This window comes from Dromiciops gliroides, chromosome 3 (assembly GCF_019393635.1).
Source record: "Dromiciops gliroides isolate mDroGli1 chromosome 3, mDroGli1.pri, whole genome shotgun sequence".
Taxonomy (NCBI): Eukaryota; Metazoa; Chordata; class Mammalia; order Microbiotheria; family Microbiotheriidae; genus Dromiciops; species Dromiciops gliroides.
In genome coordinates, this window is record NC_057863.1 from 479238516 (window position 1) to 479261155 (window position 22640).

The window sequence follows — 22640 nt, forward strand, 5'->3', positions numbered from 1 at the left end:
TCTAGTACCTTGGGCAGTTTCTGTTACAAAATCAGAGCATAATAAATTCTCGTTGATGGATCGATTACTTTGTCAACACAATATGGACTCCAGACACAATGTGATTCAGTGGAGGAAGTGCCTTGAATCCATTCAATCTGTAAGGTGGGCAGAGAGGACGGAGAGAATCATTCCCTTAGAACTGGGCATATACTAATGATCCGGTGAGCAAAAGAAATAGTTAGGAACTCCAGGAAAACAGTAGCATAAGGGCTACCCCCTACCTGTTGTTGTTTTTCCTTTGTTCTAGAAGAGGGGTGGTGTCATAACCTGCAGTAAATTGGATTTAAGTGAGGCGGGGCTGTGCAAAGTCACCAGCCATCTGAGTCCAGTGCCAAAATATATATCAGGATGACTGGATGGATATTTGAGGCAATTGGGATTAAGTGACTTGCCCACGGTCACACAGCTAGTAAGCGTGAAGTGTCTGAGGCTGGCTTTGGACTCACATTCTCCTGACTTTAGGGCCAGTGCTCTATCCACTGTGCCACCCAGCTGTCCCATCCCACTACCTAACCTTGATTGAGCAGTGCCCCAAATGCCAGATAAGTTGGACATAACAGTCAGTCAATAAGCATTAGAGACCTAGCATGTTCCAGGCACTGTGCTAGGCATTAGGGAGACAAAGAGGCAAAAGACAGACCCTACCCTCAAGGAGCTCACAGTCTTATGGGGAAGACAAGAGAAAAAGGTACAAGCAAACTATATAGAGGATAAATAGGAAATAAATAAGAGAAAGAAGGCACTAGAATGAAGAGTGCATTAACCTTTTATAAAATAGTGTAAATTGAGCTATATCTCAAGGAGAAAAAGCCTTTCTCTCCAAGGTCAGGGTAATAGATAGAGTCTATCAGGTGGTGGGACACCAGCTCAGGAGGAATCCCTGAAGGTAGCCTCTGCTTCTGGGCTTTTTAAGTAACTTTGAATCTGTGACACAAACTCCTCTTTGCAACAAAGTAGTGGTTCTTATATGGTTTTTTTTCAAATTAGCCTTCACTCCCTCTAAAACTCCTACCCCTTAGCACAGCTCACCTCTCTCGAGCTACTACTTAGAACACATTTTCAAAAACAAAAGAGTGAACTTTTCCCATTTTGTCTCTCTGTCTAACTTTTATTACTAGGCTACCCTTCTGTGACACTCCTCACTGCTCACCTTTCCCTGGGGCAGCCTTTGGGCATTCACTAAATCTTAATAAGCCAGGCTGCCCAGGATTCTATGCTAAGAAAGACCTGCCTGTCACTGGTTGGAAATAGCTGCTCCCATACTTTTCTGAAAGAACCTTTTAGTATTTTCCTTTTTCAAAGGTCCTGCATCCCTAACCTAGATCTGTCATCATAGCCCCTTTGGGAGTATATGTGCAGCGGGGGCCTAGCTACACCCCAGAGCCTAAAACTGTATCACTAGGCCATCCCATGCCTCTGTTCCCAACTAAATTTCCAACCTTCTATGTGAAGACTTTACCAAACTCTTCATTCTAGTACCTTCTTTCTCTTATTTATTTCCTATTTATCCTGTATATAGTTTGCTTGTACCTTTTTCTATTGTCTTCCCCATAAGACTGTGAGTGACTCAGGAAGATGAGTCTTCCTGATCCTAGGCTTGGCACTTGGGGTTTTCCCTTTCATCTGTCCCCCCTATTTACACCTTGTCAACAATTCAGGAGAGTGAGTCGGCCGGCCAGTGTTTCAAAGTGCTGACCTGCTCCTGGTGCTGACACCTGAGTCTCGTTAGCTGCATGCGGTGTTCCTCCTGTAAGCGTTTCACTTCTCCCACATACTGTTGCTGCAGCCTTTCCTCTAGGTCCTGGAGTTCAGCTTGCTGCTGCCAACGGAGTCTCTTCACCTCGTCTTCAAACCTTCTCTCCAGATCCTCTTTCTCTTTTTGTAATTTCTCACATTTTGCTGTATTGAAGGCTGTGGAGAAAGGACAACAACAATAAAAAAAATTAAATGAGAATAGAAAACTGTGAAATAGCTTTATTGTAGGTGCATCTTCAGGAGAAATGAGACCATCATCATAAATATAAGGTAAGAGATTTAACTGGTCAGGTGAAGATGCCCAAAGAGGAAGACCTTACCTCCTCATTAAAAAAAGCGAAATGAAAAATGTTTCTCAGAAATGAATTCCATTATGCCCAAAGGGCGATAAAGCTGTGCATACCCTTTGACCCAGCAATTCCACTTTTAGGTCTTTTTCCCAAAGAAATCATGGAAGGGGGAAAGGGACCCACATGTACAAAAATATTTATAGCTGCTCTTTACGTGGTAGCAAGGAATTGGAAGTTGAGGGGGTGCCCATCAACTGGGGAATGGTTGAACAAGTTGTGGTATATGAATATAATGGAATACTATTGTGCTGTAAGAAATGATGAGCAGGAGGAGTTCAGAGAAACCTGGAGGGTCTTGCGTGAGCTGATGATGAGTGAGATGAGCAGAACCAGAAGAACATTGTACACAGTATCATCAACATTGAGTGTTGATCCATTGTGATGGACTATATTCTTCTCACCAATGCAATGGTACAGAAGAGTTCCAGGGAACTCGTGATAGAAGAGGATCTCCAAATCCAAGAAAAAAAAAAAGAACTGTAGAGTATAGATGCTGATTGAACCATACTATTTCTTTTGTTTTGGGTGCTGTTGTTTTTTTTTTCTATTTTGAGGTTTTGCATCACTGCTCTGATTTTTTCTCTTGTAACAGGATTAATGCAGAAATAGGATTAATGTTATTATGTATATATATATGTGTGTGTGTATATATATATGTATATGTATATAGATATATAGATATAACCTATATCAGATTACCTGCTGTCTAGGGGAGGGGGGAGGGAGGGGAGGGAGGGAGAAAAATCTGAAATTGTAAAGCTTGTATAAACAAAAGTTGAGAACTATCTTTACATGTAACGGAAAAAATAAAATACCTTATACATAAAAAAAAAAGAAATGAATTCCAGAATCCTATTCAGGAAACCAGAACCAAGATGAATGAAGGAATCAATAAACAAACATTCATTAAGTGTCTTCCATGTACTAGGCAACTGTGCTGGGCACCAGGGCTACAAAGACAAAAATTCAGTCCTCAAGGAGTTAACATTTTTGGACATTTTCCTCCCTGCAACCACTTTGCAACCTCTTCTCCTCTCCTCTCCCTTTATTTTTCCTAGGGGATGCAGGATATTGGTGGAGGCACACTACCTAATTCATGCCAAGAAAGATTTAAAAAAAAATGAAGTGGAGGTGGGGGCAGCTACATGGTGCAGTGGTAAAGCACCAGCCCCGGATTCAGGAGAACCTGAGTTCAAATCCAGCCCCAAACACTTGACACTTACTAGCTGTGTGACCCTGGGAAAGTCACTTAACCCTCATTGCCCTGCAAAAAACAAAACAAAACAAAACAAAAAATACCACCTATCTCCCAGGGTAGATGTGAGGATAAAAAAAAAAATGAAGTGGAGTAATAGTAATTATCAGTACCTTCTGCACATCTCCCATCTTCTCCCCTGCCCCTGGCTTGCTATAGTTTTGATTCATACTTTCCTGAAGTCTGGGAAAATAATGAAACCATTTTATCTTAAAGGCCTCTTATTTTAAGACCTGTTAGGATAGAAGGGTGACTAGAGGACGATGAAAACATGACCATGATATTTACTTTGCATTCTGGTTATTGTTATTATTATTTTTGGAAAGACCTGGAATTCATCAGTGGAGGGGACACCTAGTACGCAGCTTCCTCTTCCAATGTAGACTGGCACCCCCTGTGCACTGTCCAGCCCTAGTTGTCTGAGGGCATTGAGAAAAGTGATTTTCCCCGTGTGACAGTATTTGTATAGGTCAAGCACATAACTTCCTGATGGTAAAGCCCGCTCTCCAACAACCATGCCATGGTGCCCCTTACCATAGCTCACATTTATATAGCCTTTAAGGTTCGCAAATTGCCTTCCCCATGGCAATGTTGTTGTTTATACCAGAGGTGTCAAACACGTAACCCCAAGGCTGCATGTGGCCCACAACATTCCAGAGTACACCAAACCAGTTTAAGATATGATTGGGAAATACTTAACCAAATAAAGAAAATAGTAAAACATGAATACCATTAATATGTGGTTTTTGAAGCCAATGTGCAGCCCACAGGGATCCTTATATACTGTTTGGTGGCCCTCATTTCTATTTGAGGTTGATACTACCGGTTTATAGCACCTGGATTTTGGAGAATTAACTACATAAAACATATGGGCCTAGACCTACATATGTGACTCCCTCTTTATGTAAACCTATATTTATTTGGATACTTCAAGGATCTGGGATTTCATCAGTAAGCTTACCACTAATGTCAGACTGCCAGCCCTCAGTGCCTCAGCCAGGGCACTTCATGAATTTTGTGGCTAAAAAGTATCACAGCCTGGTGGCCTGCTCTCTGGTGTGGAGCCTTTCACATCTTAGCTAGGCTGGTCCTTTGAAGGCATACAGTCGGTTCATCCTTGGGCCTGTCTAGCTTGCTAGGGCACAGCCTTTCAGAATAACCTTTTGTGGCACCTGCTTCTACACTATCCCACAAACTGAACGAGCATTTATTAAGCACTGGCTATCATGTGCAAGGTATTGTTCTAGGTGCCAGGGGTATACAGATTAAAATGGAGTCATTCATCCCTGCCCTCACAAGGTCACAGGATTGGAGAACTGGAAGCAATCTCAGTGACCCTCAAGTCCATCACGGAAGAGATTCCTACTACTATCCACCGGACTGTTTTCAGCTTCCCCTCATTAGAAAATGAGGGAACCCAGTCCCTCTCCAAGGCAACCTGTTCTACTTTTGGAAATCTCTAATGGTTAGAAAATGTTTGCTTATGGTAAGCCTACATTTTCCTCTTTGTTGTACTTTCTCCCCATTGGTTCTGGTTTTGCTGTATGGAGTAAAAAAAACAAGAGAGAGAGAGAGAGAGTGAGAGAGCGAGCGAGTGAGCGCACTTCTTCAAGGATCTTATATTCTACTAGGAAGAGGCAGTGGAAGAAGATTTTAATGGAGGATGTATCTTTTGTATACATATTGGGTTGGATTTCTATCCCATCTTTGATGGCTAGATATATACATGTGGCCCATAAGGCTAGAAGAAGAAAAGCATGGGAGTCTTAAGTCATGACATGAGGGAGCACAAGACCTGGGCTAGTGCTGTGAGTTATATGTATATGTAAATTCCATTGGGGAGAGGGTAGCCCATCAAGATAGCCCATGTACGTTTCCCTCTTGAGAGGAGCCCATGAAATCAGAGGAGTAACCTAAGGCTGGATGTCTGCATGAGCCTTTGGATTAGATTGACCAGAATACTGGGAGAGGGAGGGGCTACCCTTCTAGCACCCTATTTGTTGCCCTTCTAAGGGGAGTCTACACCATAGGGTGCTGCTGTGAAACTGGAGGATTGAGAGGAACTGGGGAAAGTAGGAGATTCTCTAGAGAAGGAGGTAAATAGCATTTATTGTTTGTGGGCTACTGTGGTTCTCTCTCCACATTTCCAATGGCTATTATATATAAAAGAGTGATTATCTCTCACCTTAGATGAGTTCATGATGGGGTCACAACCTGTCAGACTGTAGAACATACTGAGCAATAAAAGCGGGATAGGGACAAAGGCTAGTTTCAGGGAAGGGATTCCTATAAAGAAGTCCCCAGAGAAGTAAATATTCCTTTGCCTCCAGTAAACTTTGAAAATTTCATCTATTGGGACATTTCTTCTACAGAGATTAATGAACATTAATTTGAGAACATCGGGCAATGGGATTCTTACTTCTTTTTTATTCAGGTGAAAAATGGTTAGTGCTATTCCGGGGGAGAAGTAAATTCTGGTAAATAAATCATTATCATAAAAAGCTGGGGAACTCTAGAGTTCACAGTAGATTTTGAGTGGATAGGAGTATATAACTTTTTCACACATACATACACACAATCAGCTGGAAAAGCAAGAGTGGAATCAAGGTCTGAGTAGGGGTTCTCATCAAATATCAGAGCTGGAGGGAACTTCAGAGATCACCTCATCCAACCCCAACATCCAGAGAGGTTAACATCATGCTGCCAGCTAGTTTTAAATAGTAAATGTGAGCTGATGAAAAATGACGCATATGCATTGAAAAAAGATATCAGGAGATATCTCACAGAGCAGGTACTTAACAAGTATTTGTCAAATGAATCCATGAAAATCACTCATCACAACTGTTCATCAATTACCCTCATTTGGCAGGGTAGGTGGGGCAGTGGATACAGTGCTGGGCCAAGAGTCAGGAAGACTTGATTTCAAATCTGGCCTCAGACACTTACAGGCTTTAATTCCCTGGTCAAGTCACTTAAGCTTTGTCTACTTCAGTCTCCTCAACTGTAAAATGGGTAAATGCTTACAGAATCTACCTCCGAGGGTTTTTGTAAGGATCAAATGAAATAATATTTATAAAGCATTCAGTACAGTACCTGGTACATGTGTATTTGGTCATTTATTCAGTTGTGCCTGACTCTTCCTGAGCCCATTTTGGGGTTTTCTCGGCAAAGACACTGGAGTAGTTTGCAATTTCCTTCTCCAGCTTCTTTTACAGATGAAGAAAAGAGGCAAACAGGGTTAAGTAACTTGCCTTGAGTCACACAGCTTCAACTCAGGAAGATGAGTCTTCTGGCTACAGGCCTAGCACTTTATGCACTATACCACTGAGCTACCCTGTCTGGCCTCACTTCCCCTTTTCTAACACTCCCATAGACACCCCCTAGGTTCCTGATTCCAAGCCCAGTGCTCTAACCACTGTGCCACCTAGCTGCTACTGCCTGGTACATAGTAGGTGCTTAATAAATGCTTGTCTGTCCCCTACTCCAGCCCCCAGTTGTAAAGCACTTATAAAAGGTAGGACTTCGTGCACTTGTAACAACTGTCTTGCATTAATATTGTCCTCCAATGCCTCCCTGTGGCTTGGAATTGTCCCCATGGAGGAAAAGCTATAACAGATCCTTTTAAATTGGAAAAGCATCGAGTACTAGTCTGGGAATGAATCTGAAACTTAGTCTTGCTAGGTTTGTTTGCTAGAAGCTGGCCAACAGAGGCTGCCTTTTTTTCTTTTTAAACCACAGCCTCTCATAAAACTGTCTACCAAGGTATGACAAGGCTGTAATCTGTGCCAGTGGAGGGAATGCCTGCATGGATGAAGTCATAGATCATCTGAGGTAAATGAGGTGAATGACTGTGTTTAACATTGACACCCTTGCTGAGCAAAGCTCTCAATAGCGTGGGATCATTTACAAGGCAAGCATCATCTCAACACAGCTCTTAAGTCAGTGAATAGTCCAGTCCAGCTGGCTTCTGGGTCATACATGATCATAGCTAACCAGTGGGATTTCTTTTTTTTTTTTAAATAACATTTTTATTTAAAGTTTTGAGTTCCAAATTTTATCCCTCCCCATTCCCTGAGGCGGCAAGCAATCAGATATGGGTTATACATGTGCGATTATGTAAAACATTACCATATTAGTCATTTTGTACAAGAAAATTTGAATAAAAGGGAAAAAAAGAAAGTGAAAATAGCATGCTTCAGTCTGTGTTCAATCAATATCAGTTCTTTCTCTGGAGGGGGATAGTATGTTTCATTAATAGTCCTTTGGGATTGTATTGTTGAAAATAGTTAAGTCATTCACAGTTCTTCATCCAACACTATTGCTGTCTCTGTACACAATGTTCTCTTGGTTCTGCTCATTTCACTATACATCAGTCCATACAAGTCTTTCCAGGCCTTTCTGAAATCATCCTGCTTTCCATTTCTTATAGCACAATAATATTCCATCACCATCATATTATCCAGTGGGGTTTCAAAGAAACAGTAGGTAATCTCAGGGGCTACAATGCTCAGCTGGCAGATAGCTGTGGTAGAGGGGGAAAGATGGCTGGATTTGAAGATAGATAACCTACTGTAGGTTGGTGGGAGAATCATTTTAACCTCAGTGGACCTCAGTTTCCTAATATGTAAAATGAGGAGTTGGCAAACTACCCAAGGAATTCAATCAGGCCTGTGGCTGAGAATGTTTTTTGTATCATTAAATGCTATTTATTTAAAGATGTAAAAGATGTAGGCCTTACAAAAACAGCCTGTGCCTCAATCCTGAAGGTCCACTGAAGATGCAGAATCTGCCTATACCACACACCTATTAAGAATCCAATCTGGGGGCAGCTAGTGGGTACAGTGGATAGAGTACCGGCCCTGGATTCAGGAGGACCTGAGTTTAAATCCGGCCTCAGACATTTGACACTTACTGACTGTGTGACCCTGGGCAAGTCACTTAACCCCCATTGCCCCACCCCCACCCCAAAAAAAGAGAGAATCCAATCTATGTCTCATTTTCCCCACATGTAAAAATAGGCTATAATAATACCTTGGTTTCTTATTCCATAAATGTGCTAATAAAAGCTGTGAAATAAATTTTCTCTATGATTTGAAGTAAAGCTACATAATAGCCAACATTTATTTGGTACTTAATGTGTATTATTTCATTTGATCCTTACAACAATCTTGTGAGGTAGGTACTACAGGTCTTTTTACAGAAGAAGAACCTGAGGGTCAGAGTGGTGATGTGAATTTGAATTATAGAGCTAGATTCAGAGACCATCTAGTCTAATATATTCATTTTACAAATGAGGAAACTGAGATTTAAGCAAATTGCTGAAGGTCAGAGGTAGGATTTGAACCTATGTCCTCTGATTCCAGAGCATATAATACTGAACTGGAAGAGCCCTTAGAGGTCATTGAGTCCAACCCTCTGTCCCCCCTTTATGAATAATGATAGCACATAGCATTTATATAGTACTTTAAGGTTTGCAGAATCCTTTACAAATATTATCTCATTTTAACACAACAACCCTGTGAGGGAGGTGTTATTATTATCCCCATTTTACAAATGAGGAAACTGAGGCTTAGAGAGATTAAAGTGACTTGTCCAAGGTCACACAGCTAGTGTCTGAGGCCAGATTTGAACTCAGGTCTTTCTGATTTTAAGTTCAATATGCTCTTCATTGTGCTATGCAGAAACTAAAAGGTTAAATGATTTATTTGCCCATGGATGCAAGCTAGCAAATACTGGAGTTATTAGAGATAGGCTAGATGCCAGGTCTTCAGAAGATAGTATTAACAAAGTGAACAGGTGCTCTATTTTCCAGTTTCAAGCTTATTCTATTTCACCATCACATCTGTTCCAAGGATGACTTTCTCTTTAATTCGCAACACACCTGACAAAGTTTACCCTCTGCTGATATTCTTCCCATGGAGAGAAAAATAGGCTGCTGAAGAACCAATGCTGGCTCATTCATTTGGACAAGTCTCTTTCCATTTTAATGGCTGATGCCAATCTCCTGCAGCACACCCATCAATACATCCTACCTTTCTTTACAAAAGGAATCAAGTCTTAGAGCAACCTTTAGTTATTAAATCTCTGCAAAGGAGATTTCTCAGAGAAATTGTTGGTCTGGAGAAAGAGATGTGGAACATAATCACGGGTTTATGATAATTAAATCCTTAAGCTGTATTTTCTGTCTCCTCCCATCCCACCTGCCTCTCCTTCCTTGCCCACCCCTTGCCCCTCCTATCTCCTTCTAGTCCCAGCTAGGCAGTTAAGACTTTCAAATGCTATGCAGCTAAAATGAAAATAGATTCCTTATTTAATGGAATCTCAAAAAGACTTGCTTATTCAAAGGTCAAGTCTTATTAAAACCTCAACTCTCTGTAGAATGGCCAATGAACCAAGGTGCGGCTCGTTCTTTGCCGGGAAGAAAGTATGTGAGGCTCTTTTTTTTTTTTTTTTTTGGTGGGGCAATGAGGGTTAAGTGACTTGCCCAGGGTCACACAGCTAGTAAGTGTCGAGTGTTTGAGGCCAGATTTGAATTCAGGTCCTCCTGAATCCAGGGCTGGTGCTTTATCTACTGTGCCACCTAGCTGCCCCATGTGAGGCACTTTTAAGTTGAATTTGCATTATTAACATTTTCTCCATCACATCCTCAAGTCTAGTTAGTCAGCAAAAGAGTAAGTCAAGTCTTCATTTTGCTCTCTGAGGTGTAAATGTGCATACTGAAAATTTAACTATTGGTTCTGTAAGGAGTTCGGTTCCAGCATGCCCCTGTCTATGATTAGAGGATTCTTAGCTCTCTAAATAGTTGTCACAAAGCCTGAGACCCAAACATCTGGCCCATTATCCCTCAAGCCCTCAAATCAGGTTCTAATGAATTTGATCATCTGATTTCCACAGCAGATTAGAAGCAGGGAGTGGGAGCCTACCTCAAGGCAGGCACACTGAGAACCAGAGAAGAAATAGCCCAGAGAGCCCCTTGGCTGTGACAAAATCAGACAAAGAACTGCATTATCAATAATGGGTGGTCAGTTAATGGGCAGTGTGGTGTAGTGGGCAGGGCACTGAACTTGGAGACAGGAAGAGCAAAGTTCAAATTCTACCTTTGTTGTGTGTTTTGGGCATGTCAACATCAAGCTTGAGTAAGAGTCAGTCCGCTCAGCACCAAGCTCTTGGTGTAACTGTATCAAAGCACCTCATCCAGATCACTTTGTTGTTTGTTTGTTTTTGTTTTAATAGGGATGGAAGGGAAGGTGTCTACACTAAGAATTTATAAAGACTTTAAAAGCTTGTAGGTGGTGCAATGGATAGAGCACTAGGCCTGGAGTCTGGAAGACCTGAGTTCAAATTCAGGCTCAGACATTTACTAGCTGTGTGATCTTGGGCACATCACTTAACTCTGTTTGCCTCAGTTTCCTTATCTGTCAAATGAGCTGGAGAAGGAAATGGCAAACCACTCCAGTCTCTGCCAAGAAAATCCTAAAAGAGGTCACGAAAGAGTTGGACATGACTGAACAACAACATTACAAAGCCTTACTAGATCTGTAACCCTGGGCAAGTGATATAGCTTCACTATGCTTTAGTTTTCTTCTATTTAAAATGAGGATGTTGGCCTTGAGGGTCTTTGAGGTCCCCAAATCCACTATCTTATGACAAGTCTTCTGTTGTAAGATGTATTTGTTTTGCCCAGTCCTTGGGCCCTAAGGGGCTGATTAGATTAAGTTGTACCTTGTTAATTATTTTAAGGGCCAGCAGAATAGACCTTGGGTTAAATGCCTTGGGGGAATCATATAAATCAGTACCAAGAAGACAGGTATCCCCACCCAGGCCACTGCTATTATTGACTTGAGTGTGTTCCCAAATCAAGTCAACAAGCATTTGTTAAGTACTCACCACATGCCAGGAACTGTGCAAACTTGGGGGTGGGGAGGCGGGAATGGCAAAACGAGTCCCTGCCTTCAGGTTAATTTGGGGAGACAACATGAAAACAACTTGATACAAATAAGCTACATACCTGCCAACTGGAGATAGTCTCAGAGAGACAACACTAGTATTTTGAAGGATTGGGATAACCTCCCCACCCCATGGAATGAAGAAACCACTGGGGAGGCTTATGTTCCCAGTCATCTTGCCAAAGTAAGGCCTATGGGTCTGAATGCTCCTTTTCCCAATAATTGGGGAGTTTGAATATCATCTCGGTATCAATTTTCCAGGTGTTTCCCATTCATAATGTGAATTAACTCCCATCCTCCAACCTTGATTTTCTTTCTTTTTTTTTAAATAATTTTTTTATTTTTTAGTGAGACAATTGGGGTTAAGTGACTTGCCCAGGGTCACACAGCTAGTAAGTGTGTGTTAAGTGTCTGAGGCCGGATTTGAACTCAGGTACTCCTGACTCCAGGGCCGGTGCTCTATCCACTGCGCCACCTAGCTGCCCCAACCTTGATTTTCTTACCAGGTCCTGGCTCCCCAACTCCTCCCCACAGTGCCTGATCCTGTAGGAACCAGAGAAGAGCTCTATAAAACCCACTTGTGTCCATCCCCTCCCACAGCCCTTTATTATATTTCACTTCAAAAAAGCAGGCTTGTCTTATTTCCTCTCTGTCTTGTGTGTATCATGCTTCTTTGTATTGTACTTGGGAATCCCTAACCTTATTAAAACTCCTTTAAGATACCAGGGCAGCCAAGAGGCAAAGACTATGAGGTTAGGAATTTCCAGACATGGAGGACAGTCAATGAAAATGTATGGAATCAGGAAATGGAGTGTTTTGTTTGAGGAACAAGGCCAATGTCACTGGAAGGAGGAGTATGTGGAGGGCAGTAAAGTGTAAGAAGGCTGAAAAAGTAGGAAGGGGCCAGGTCATGAAGGGCGTTAGAAGCCAAACTGAAGGTTTCCTATTTGATCCTAGAGGTGATAGGGAGCCACTGGAGTTTATTGAGTGGGGTGTGTGGGGGGGAGGGGGGGATGATATGTTCAGATCCTTGCTTTTTCATTTTGACAGCTGTGGGGAGGATGGACTATAGTGGAGAAAGATGAGACAAAGAGACCAGTCAGAAGACTACAGCAATAGTCCAAGTGTGAAGAGATTTGGTCCGGTCCCAGGGTGATGGCAGTGTCAGAGGAGAGAAGGGGGTATACATGAAAGATGTTATAAATGTACAATTGAGCAGGATGTGGCAATAGATTGGATGTGTGTGTGTGTGTGTGTATGTGTGTGTGTGAGAAGATCAGCAGAGAGGTTAGGGCTAATTAAATAGACCTGAAAATCACCTGAATAGAGATGTTAACTGATTCTATGGGAGCTGATGAGATCACCAAGGAAAATATTATAGAGTGTGAGGGCTCAGGACAGAGCCCTGGGGAAAACTCATGATCAGAGCATGAGGCCTGGATGACAGTCCAGCAAAGTAGACTGAGAGGTGGTTAGACATATAGGAGGAGAACCAGGAGAGAGTAGTGTCACAAAAATCTAGAAAAAAGACCACGATTGACAGTGCCAAAGACTACAGAGAGGTCAAAAAGGATGAGGATTGAGAAAAAGCCATTAGATTTGGCAAAGAAATCATTGGTAACTTTGGAGAGAGCAGTTTCAGTTGAATGATGAAGTTAGAAGCCAGAATACAGAGATAAGAGAGTGAGAGCAAAGGAAATAGGGGCACTAATTGTAGACTGCCTTCTCAGAAAGTTTAGCCACAAAAGGGAGGAGAGACAAAGGATGTTAGCTAGTGGGGATAGATTGATGAAATGAGGGGTTTTTGAGTGTGAGAGATACATGGGTGTGTTTGTAGGCACTAGAGAAGTAGACAGTAGACAGGGAGGGATTGAAGATTAAGGAGATAGTAGGGATATTAAAAGAGGCAATCTGCTGGAGAAGGGGTAGAGGGGTGGAACCGTTTGTGCCAAAGGAGTGGGTGTTTGCACCTGTATGTCCTTACTGAGTGTTTATATTTAATAAAAGAGGCTGTGAAAAATTGTCTCATTGGCTCAATCTCTCTAGAATGTGAACTTCCATTTGGGCCTCTCTATATGTGGTCTAAGATGAAAAGTTGAATTATATCCAATATCTTCTGTTTATGGATGAGAAAGGGAAGGATGTAAGTAAGATCAGAAGGCTTTCCATACAAAATGATCAAAATGTTTAAAGTTCACCCATTTGACAAGCATTTATTAAGTACTGCTATGTGTAAGGCACTGTTCTAGGAGCTGGTCCTTTAAAAAATTTCCTTTAAATCTGAAATTTAAAGTGAAACAGACCAGTACTTACTGATTTTCAGAGACTTCTGAGCGAGAACTGGAGTAAAAGGGGGAATCATTGGGCCTTGAGGAAACCAAGAGATTTTTGTGTACATACATTTCACAGAAGACTCAGGTTTCCATTTCCTTTGCTTTTGGAGACATTTCCATCTAGAGTTTTTATGGGTTGAGAGAGAGGAGGAAGAAGTTGCCACACAAAATATCTCTGCTTTTCCTGCCTTGTGGCAAGGATCAGAGAGCATGGGCATGCTTATCTGAAACCACAAGCAGAGGAAAATAAAACATGAACTGCAAATTCTTTGGAAAGCTATTTATGGAGGTAAAGGAGAATGAGAGTGGAAATATGGGACACTCTGGGTTGTCCCAGACAGCCAGAAGGGGCAGAGAACAGCTGATCCTACCACCACTATGGTGTGGACTGGACTATAACAAAACTAGCAGCTGCCATTGGTAAAATCAAATGGGATTCCAGTGCAGAATTTTCTTTCTTGCTTTGCTTCTCCAGAGTGCTTGCTGAAGAAGTCCCTCTGGTATTTTAAAAACCACCTCATCTTTTCCCTTCTCCCTGATCCTCTAGATCAACTGGGAAGGAAGGGGGACAAAAGAGGGTCCCCTGTGACATTGTTTTGCCTACTGTTATCTGTTCATAGAACCAGTTTTCTGTATTAGGTATTGTGTATGTCTGCCCTGGTGTTCATTTTTTTAAGAACAAAATGAGTGGGGGAGGAGTGGGAGGAAGGAAAATGAAGAATTTTGATGATTTCAGTTAATTTAGACAATTTTCATTTATTAAAAAAACTTCTGTCATATTTTTACATGTTAATTAAGATAATGTGTACTTCAACAAATGGCTGATTTATGATTCTTTGTGTGGTAATGTTTACAATCCATTAATAGGAGGAAGGATTGGGAGTAGGGATCAGGAGATAGGAGAGAACAGATTTGAAAAAAGTGCCTCAGATTTTAAAGCATTTGGAAACTAAGACATTTTGCAGATGTGAGAAATAATAATACCAATTAAAAAGAAAAAAATAATTCTTTAAGAAGAAAATGTTAATGCATGTACTTTATTTCTTTCCCTCCAAATTCGCCTGGACTTGTAATTGACCAATTCCACAAATAATTTTTAAGTGCCTAGTATGTGAAGAACAGTTCAAACTATACATGCCTTGAGGACATTGTGGTCAGGCAATTTTGAAACCCCACCATTGGGGCTGGTATTTTATAGTTCCTTTGTCCAAGGGAACATGTTCCTACTGCTGGGTGGATATCCTTGAATATTTGACCTTGTGTATAAATGAACACACAGCCTACTCTTAGTCTTCTGTGGCAGGACAAGGCATGCTAGGTCATGGCTAACTGAAATCTGCAGGTAACCCTCAAGGATCATTTTCACCATTAAGAATGGGACCATCAGGGGCAGCTAGGTGGCACAGTGGATAAAGCACCAGCTCTGGATTCAGGAGGACCTGAGTTCAAATCTGACCTCAGACACTTGACACTTACTAGCTGTGTGATCCTGGGCAAGTCACTTAACCCTCATTGCCCTGCCCCCCCTACCCCCCAAAAAAGAATGGGACCATCTTTCCTTATCAATCTCACATGGTTCCAAAAAGAAATCTAAGGAGGCTGTCTTCAGTTTTCTTACTTCCCATAAACCCTGTCTACCTACTGGTTTTACAAAAAGAAAGGCTCTTGGATAATTCATAATTTGAATCATCAGTCCCAAAGAACTGGCTATATATAAAGAATGAAGGAAAAAAGATCAATGAAGCCAATTCCAAAATGGTTCCCAGAAAGGCAGTATAGTACAACAAAAGAGTACTGGCCCTTGGGACAGAATACTCTTCTAATATTTTCTGACCCAGGGACCCATGGGTAAGTCACCAAGTCTCTCTGCATTTTAGTTTCCTCATCAGTAAAATAGAGAAAACAATGTTCACACTAATAAGAAGTGATATTTATATGGCTCTTTAAAATTCATAAAGCATTTCCAAACATTATTTTATTTGAACCTAACAATAATCCTTATATAGGCCCTATGAATGTTATTATCATCATTTTATACTTGAGGAAACAAAAGCTTGGTTAGTGTCAGAGACAGAATAAGAAAGTAGGCCTTCCACATCAATGCTCTGTGTGTGTGTCTGTGTATGTGCATGTCGATGTGTATATGTGTATCTATGTATTTTTGAGTGTGTGCACACACAGAACACTGTCCATTGCTGAAATCCTCTACTGCTAGCAGAGAAAAAAGCATATATACAAAAAGAAAAAAATGATATGTATACTAAGTATAAAATGAATGTAAAAATTAAAGAAGAGATATGAGACAATAACTCCTCTGACTCCTTTGCAGAGGTCAGGGGTCCATGGCTATGAAATACTACATATAAAGTCAGGTTTTGTTGATGTGTTCATTGGTTTTATTGACCCCCCCCCTTTTTTGTTTGTTTGTTTGTTTTTGTGAGGCAATTGGGGTTAAGTGACTTGCCCAGGGTCACTCAGCTAGTAAGTGTCAAGTGTCTGAGGCTGGATTTGAACTCAGGTCCTCCTGAATCCAGGGCCAGTGCTCTATCTACTGTGCCACCTAGCTGCCCTGTTTTTTTGTTTTGTTTGTTTGTTTTTGGAACCCCCCCGCCTTTTGCCCTCTTTTCCTTTAAAAAATATTATTTGTTATAAGAGGATGGGTCTCTGGGAGAGGGGGAAGGGAAGAGATACAGGAAGAAATCCAAGCAATATAAAAACAATAGGTATCAATAAAAATCTACAGTCAGTTGTGCTATCACATAATATATAGATTGTTAAAAGTAACCCCACTATGCAAAACCATGCAATAAAAACCATAGGGGTTGGGGGGGGTGAGTGGGGTAATACTCAAAAACTTTATCACTGACACAAAAAAAACCAGAAACCTAATAAAGATGGTAGTACAGTTTTATACATGTTAAATGGTTATGAAATACACAAATACTACAATAGTGGTGGTGCCCAAGGCCTCAGGCTGCTGTTCCAACTATGCCTTGATTTCCATAGGACCTGGGCTGGCAAAAATGAGTTGATATGGGGGATAGGACAGCATTGGTAGGCTGCAAAACCTCAGTTATGCACCAGAAAAATATACAATAAATATAGCACTTTGCCTTGAAAAAGACCTTAAATTTGCTTGTGGAAGTAGACATTGGAAGAGATGCAACTTGCAAGTTTTAAGTTTTGTGAAGGATAGCAATTTTCTGTGTTCTCTCACTGTTTCTTGAAGACTAAATTGAGAGGGGCAGCTAGGTGGTGCAGTGGATAAAACACTGGCAGTGAATTCAGGAGGACCTGAGTTCAGATCAGACCTCAGACACTTGACACTTACTAACTGTGTGACCCTGGGCAAGTCATTTAATCCTCATTGCCTTGCCCCACCCCCCACCCCCCACTGAAAAAAAGACCAAATTGAGCATAAGCAAACATGAAGTTTGGTTTTGCTCATAATGTTCCCTAATAAGTCAGTCACATTATAAGAAACTCACATTTTCAAAAGAGGAGTTTTGCAGAAATGACTGTATTTTACAATGGCAAAGGAGTTGAAAGAAGAGAGTTTAGACACAAGATTGGAGAATCATCGGAGAATGGAGAGAATTTTCTTCCCAAATATGGAGGAAATGGGACTTGAGTTGGACTCTCAGAAAGGACAGAAGATAGATACGGAGAAAGGGAATTCCAAGAAGGGGGAAATGGTATGAGCAAAAGCAGAGAGGCAGACTTAGGCATGGTATTCTGGGGGAACAATGAGTAGACCATACTCTTCGGAATTCACATATGGGAGTATTCATAAAAGGCTGATTTTAGAGAGGCCCTTGAATAAATGCTATTCTGTGGAGCATGAAAAGTTTTTGATTGGAGGTGAGTGCTGTATGTGTGTTGTGATGGGGGGGAGGGAGGGAGCATGTTTAAAACAGTATTTCAAGGTTAATCTGGTAGTGATGTATAAAGTAAATGGGAGAAGACAGACTGAAAGCAGGTATATCAGCTAGATATGAAGAGATGAGGGCTTGTACTATGGCAAAGTGTCAGGAATACATTCAATTTAATTCTTTTTTTTTTCCCAGGGGCAATGAGGGTTAAGTGACTTGCCCAGGGTCACACAGCTAGTAAGTGTCAAATGTCTGAGGCCGGATTTGAACTCGGGTCCTCCTGAATCCAGGGCCAATGCTTTATCCACTGTGCCACCTAGCTGCCCTCCCCATTCAATTTAATTCAATGCAGCAAACATTTACAAGATGCCTACTATGCACAAAGTGCTAGATTGAAAAGGAAGGCATGGTCATGACACCATCAAGGAAGAATCACTGAGACTTGGTACATGTCAGAGCAAAAGGAAGACGGCAAGATTTGGAGCCTTGGTGACCAGATGAATCATGGTTCCACTTAGACTGAGACAAATACAAAAGTCTGAAGGAAGAGCTGGTTTGGGGGACAAATGAGCTCAGTCTTGGATATATTGAATTTTTGGAGCTGGGGTCACATCAAGATGTGGGAATCAACTGTGATAAGGATGAACTAATTGGCCACACTGTGATGACAGAGAGAATATCTACGCTGCTGAAACCACAGACATTTTGAAAAATTGTCTAAAATGGGGAATAATAATTAACGATAATAGCTAGCATTTATATAGCGCCTACTATGTTCCAGGCACTGTGCTAAGCACTTTAAAAATATGATTTCATTTGATTTTCACAACAACCATGGGAAGTACATGCTATTATTATCCCTATTGAGGAAACTGAGGCAAACAGAAGTTAAGTGGCTTGTCCAGTGTCACAATCCAGTAAGTGTCTCAGGCTGGATTTGAACTCAGGTCTTCCTGACTCCAGGCCTATTGCTCTAACCATTATATCACCTAGCTAGCTGCCTCTTCTAACGACTTCCCTACAGCAACAAATCGTATTTATGGAGAATTTATTCTTCCTTTTGGGGTTGTCACACCGGCAACAATCCCATCCCTTTTTCTACAGTAGGTTTAGCCCTTTGTTGAGCTAGACGCCAATGTGTTAACACACATTCATACATGACCCTGGCACTGAAACCAAAACTACTGGTCTGGCACTCTCTGCACAGAATTAGCATGAAGGGATTTGAATCGTTTTAAATAATGTTGTGAGTAAGCTATGGTGGCTTGAAGGTTTAATCCAGAATATCAGAAACCATAAAGCTGGGCATCTTGGGGGTGGCAAAAAGACTTTAATGATCCATCGAAACTGGTTTGTTGGCAGCCTTTGGCTATGGCACAGCCTTGGCTGTTTTGTGGGAGCAGAAGTGGTTGTCTCCTCTTCCAACAATGTGAGAACCTACCAGTTGACCAAGACCACCAAACACTAATGGACCTTTTACTGTAGGGCTGTCCTTAGCTTGTGACTCAGGCTTAGAGATGGGACAGGGGGCAGCTAGGTGGCACAGTGGATAAAGCACCAGCCCTGGATTCAGGAGGACCTGAGTTCAAATCCAGCCTCAGACACTTTACACTTACTAGCTGAATGACCCTAGGCAAGTCACTTAGCCCCAATTGCCTCACCAAAAAAAAAATAAAAATAAAAAAGAGAGATGGGCTAGGAGATTGCCATTGGGGAACTGTCACTCGATGGACCTTCCCAGGGAGACAGAGAGACAGGATTGCCAATGAAGCATGAGTTTGAAAGCCATCCTTTGATATTACTCTCCCAGAATCTTCCCAACCCTTTCATGGGCTAATTGATGGTGGCATCAGCACTGAGCGTGACAACCTTTCTAGTGTTACGTTAAGGCTCTCAAACATGCCCTTAGGAGTAGAAAACATGACCAGAGTTTGCAGAATACCAGATATGCCTAAAGGGAACACAGAAGAAAAGCATTTTACCTGCATGTTCTGCTTTCTAGGGGGTTTGTGTAAGATTTTGTCCCTTGTTATGAATTTTGCTTGATTACTTTTTGTTTTTGCCACCCTTCACCAATAAATAAATGAGATAAGGCCTTTGATGAGAGTTCTCTTTTTCTTCATTTCACACATTCCCCTCATTACCTCCTCCTTCCCTCTCATCTCAGATGAAAAAGTGTCCCTTCCGCATGGCAAGGTCATCTCCCTCCCTCCCTCCTTGGGTACCCTTAAGCCTATTCTCTATTCTGTGGCAAACTCTTCCCACTATCATCCTTACACTCTAATCTTCAGTCTCTCTCTAACCACCAACTCCTTTCCTGAATAACCATTGTCCTTTCTCCTCCCCTTTGTGGATAAACTCCATGATAAGGTGGTCTAAAATGTGCTTCCACTTTCTTTTCCTCTCACTCATTTCTGAACTCTCTGTATTCTGCCTCTAAACACAGCATTCAACCAAAACTACTCTTTCCAAAGTTAGGTGTGATCTTTGATTGAAAAACCTAATGGCCTTTTCTCAGTCCTCACCCTTTTTGACTTAATAGCATCTCCTGGATACTCTCTGCTCTCTACGTAGCCATGACACTGTTCTCTCCTGGTTTTCCTACTTGACTGCTCCTTCTCAGTCTTCTTTGCTGGATTTCTACCTAGATCACACCCATTAACTGTGGTTGTTGCTCAACTGGCCTCTCATGTCTTCTCCTATTATACTATCTCACTTGGAGATCTCAGTAGCCCCCATGGATTCAATTATTGGTTCAGTTAGATTCCCAGATCTATATATCCAGCCCTAGTCTCTCTCTAGAGCCCTGATCCCACACCTAGTTACCTATTTGGATTTCTTAGATTGGATGTCCTGTGGATATCTTGAAATCAACGAGTCAAAAACATCTCATTTTATTTCTCCCTAAACTCTCCCCTCTTTCCAACCTTCCTAAAAACATCAAGGGCATCATCATATATACAGTCACCTAGGCCTGCAGCCTCACTCTCACACAACCTACATATCTCAGCTATTGCCAAATCTTGTTAATTTTATCTTCACAACATACCTCTGACAAGTCCCTATATTTTCACCCCATTATAGGCCCTTATCATCTCTCTCCTGGACCACTGCAATAATCTTCTAATTGATTTCCCTCTCTCGAGTCCCTCCCCATTCCAATCTATCTTCTACTCGGCTTCCAAAGTGATTGTTTATTTCTAAAGTGTAGGTGTTAGTAGGATTATACCCTTACTCAATAAACTGCAGTGGCTCCCTATTACCTCTAGGATCAAATATAAAGTCTTCTGTTTAGTATTTAAAATTCTTGATAACCTATCCCCTTTTTACCTTTCTAATAATCTGACATTTTACTCCCCTCCATGTACTGTATAATCTCTACCTTCCATTTCTGTGTACTGGCTGTCATTTGTGCCTAAGGTGGTCTTTTTCCTGGACTACTGACACCTCTTAGCTTCTCTGGCTTTCTCCAAGTCTCAGTTGCAAGGCAACCTTCTGCAGTCCCCTTAGCTTCTAGTACCTTCCTCTGGAGGATTCCCTTCTAGCAATTCTGTGTTTATTTTGTATATTTAGATATCTGTTTGTTGTCTCTTCCATTGGAATACAAGTTCTTTGAGGACAAGGATTATTTTCCCCTTTCTTCCTATTCCTTAGCGCTCAGCACAGTGCCTAACACAACAGACATTAATAAATGCTCACTTATTGATGGTTATCTTTTATTAAATTTTATAATAATTTTAAGGAACATGCCTTTCTGATGATGGAGCAGAATCTCAGATCAAGAACTATATCACAATGTAGTCAAAGGTACCTCTTTGAGCCCCTTACCAACCAGGAGTGGTAACAACAATAATAACAATAATAACATAGCACCTAGAACACACCTTCTCACAATAATGCCCAGAAAAGCTTTGAGGCAATCGCTCAGCACCAACTCAAAGCTATTGCTTACAAACTTCCCCTTATGTGCTTAATTTTTAACATTTATTCAGAGAAAACACAAATTAAAACCCAAAATTTAAATAAAGTACATAACAGGACAGGGCAGCTCTGTGGCACAGTGGACAGAGCACTAGATCTGTAAATCCAAAAGACTTCTCTTCTTGAGCTAAAATCTTGCATCTGACACTCACTAGCTGTGTGACCCTGGGCAAGTTACTGAACCCTGTTTTCCTCAGTTTCCCATTATTTCAAATTAGCTGGAGAACAATATGGCAAGCCATTCCAGTATCTTTGCCAAGAAGACTCCAAATGGGGTAACAAGGAGTTGGGCACAACTGAACAACAACAACAAAAACAATAGGATCATGGATTTAGAGTTTGAAGGGACTTTAGGAGTCATCAAGAATACATCCTTCATTTTACAGATGAAGAAACTGAGGCAGATGGAGGTTACATGTCTCATAGCTGCTCTGTATCTGAGGCAGAATTTGAACACATCTTCCCAACTCTAAGCCCAGATATATATATATATATATATGTGTGTGTGTGTGTGTGTGTGTGTGTATGTATATATATGTATATGTATACACACATATGTGCATACATATATACATATACATATATATTCCACATGCAAACAGGGATATATATATATGTGTGTGTGTATGTATATAAATATAAAATATAAAATATATATATATATATATATATCCCTGTTTGCATGTGGAATTTATCGTCCCACAGGTTACTTATACCTCCTTGGGGGATGAGGGGAAGACACATGAGAGGAACACCTGTGAAAGGACACAAATGGAGGGAACCTCTGTGGAACCTGAGGGAACCAGGGCATGCATGTGGCTCTGTTGGTGCAAGGTTGTCAGAGTTCTCTGGTGATGTCATTATACTCACTGCTCCCTGTGCACCTCATAGGTCGGCTCTCTACTGGGTGTATCATTTTCATGTTGGTCTTTGTGTTGTCTTTGGTTTGCTGAGCTGTGCTGAACTGCTCTCTGCTGCCATCTGCTGGCTCTCTGCCGCCATCTCCTAAGGTGTGATGGGGAGCTGAGCTCTTCTAGTGCTTTGCTGCTGAGGGCTATCTATGGCCCCACACATATAGCTAAGAGCAACAGCAACCAAAAAAAGCC

The 22640-nt window shown here is 41.4% G+C and overlaps 1 protein-coding gene across 3 annotated transcripts in view; it reads right to left on the minus strand.

Moving 5' to 3' along the window:
• The window catches only part of MTUS2 (microtubule associated scaffold protein 2), a 679782-nt gene that overhangs the window by 43809 nt on the left and 613333 nt on the right, over positions 1-22640 (minus strand). For all 3 annotated transcript variants that reach the window (XM_043996074.1, XM_043996073.1, XM_043996075.1), the window contains one exon: positions 1739-1953. In XM_043996074.1, the coding sequence (XP_043852009.1) occupies positions 1739-1953 (215 nt within the window). The remainder of the gene's footprint in view (positions 1-1738; positions 1954-22640) is intronic.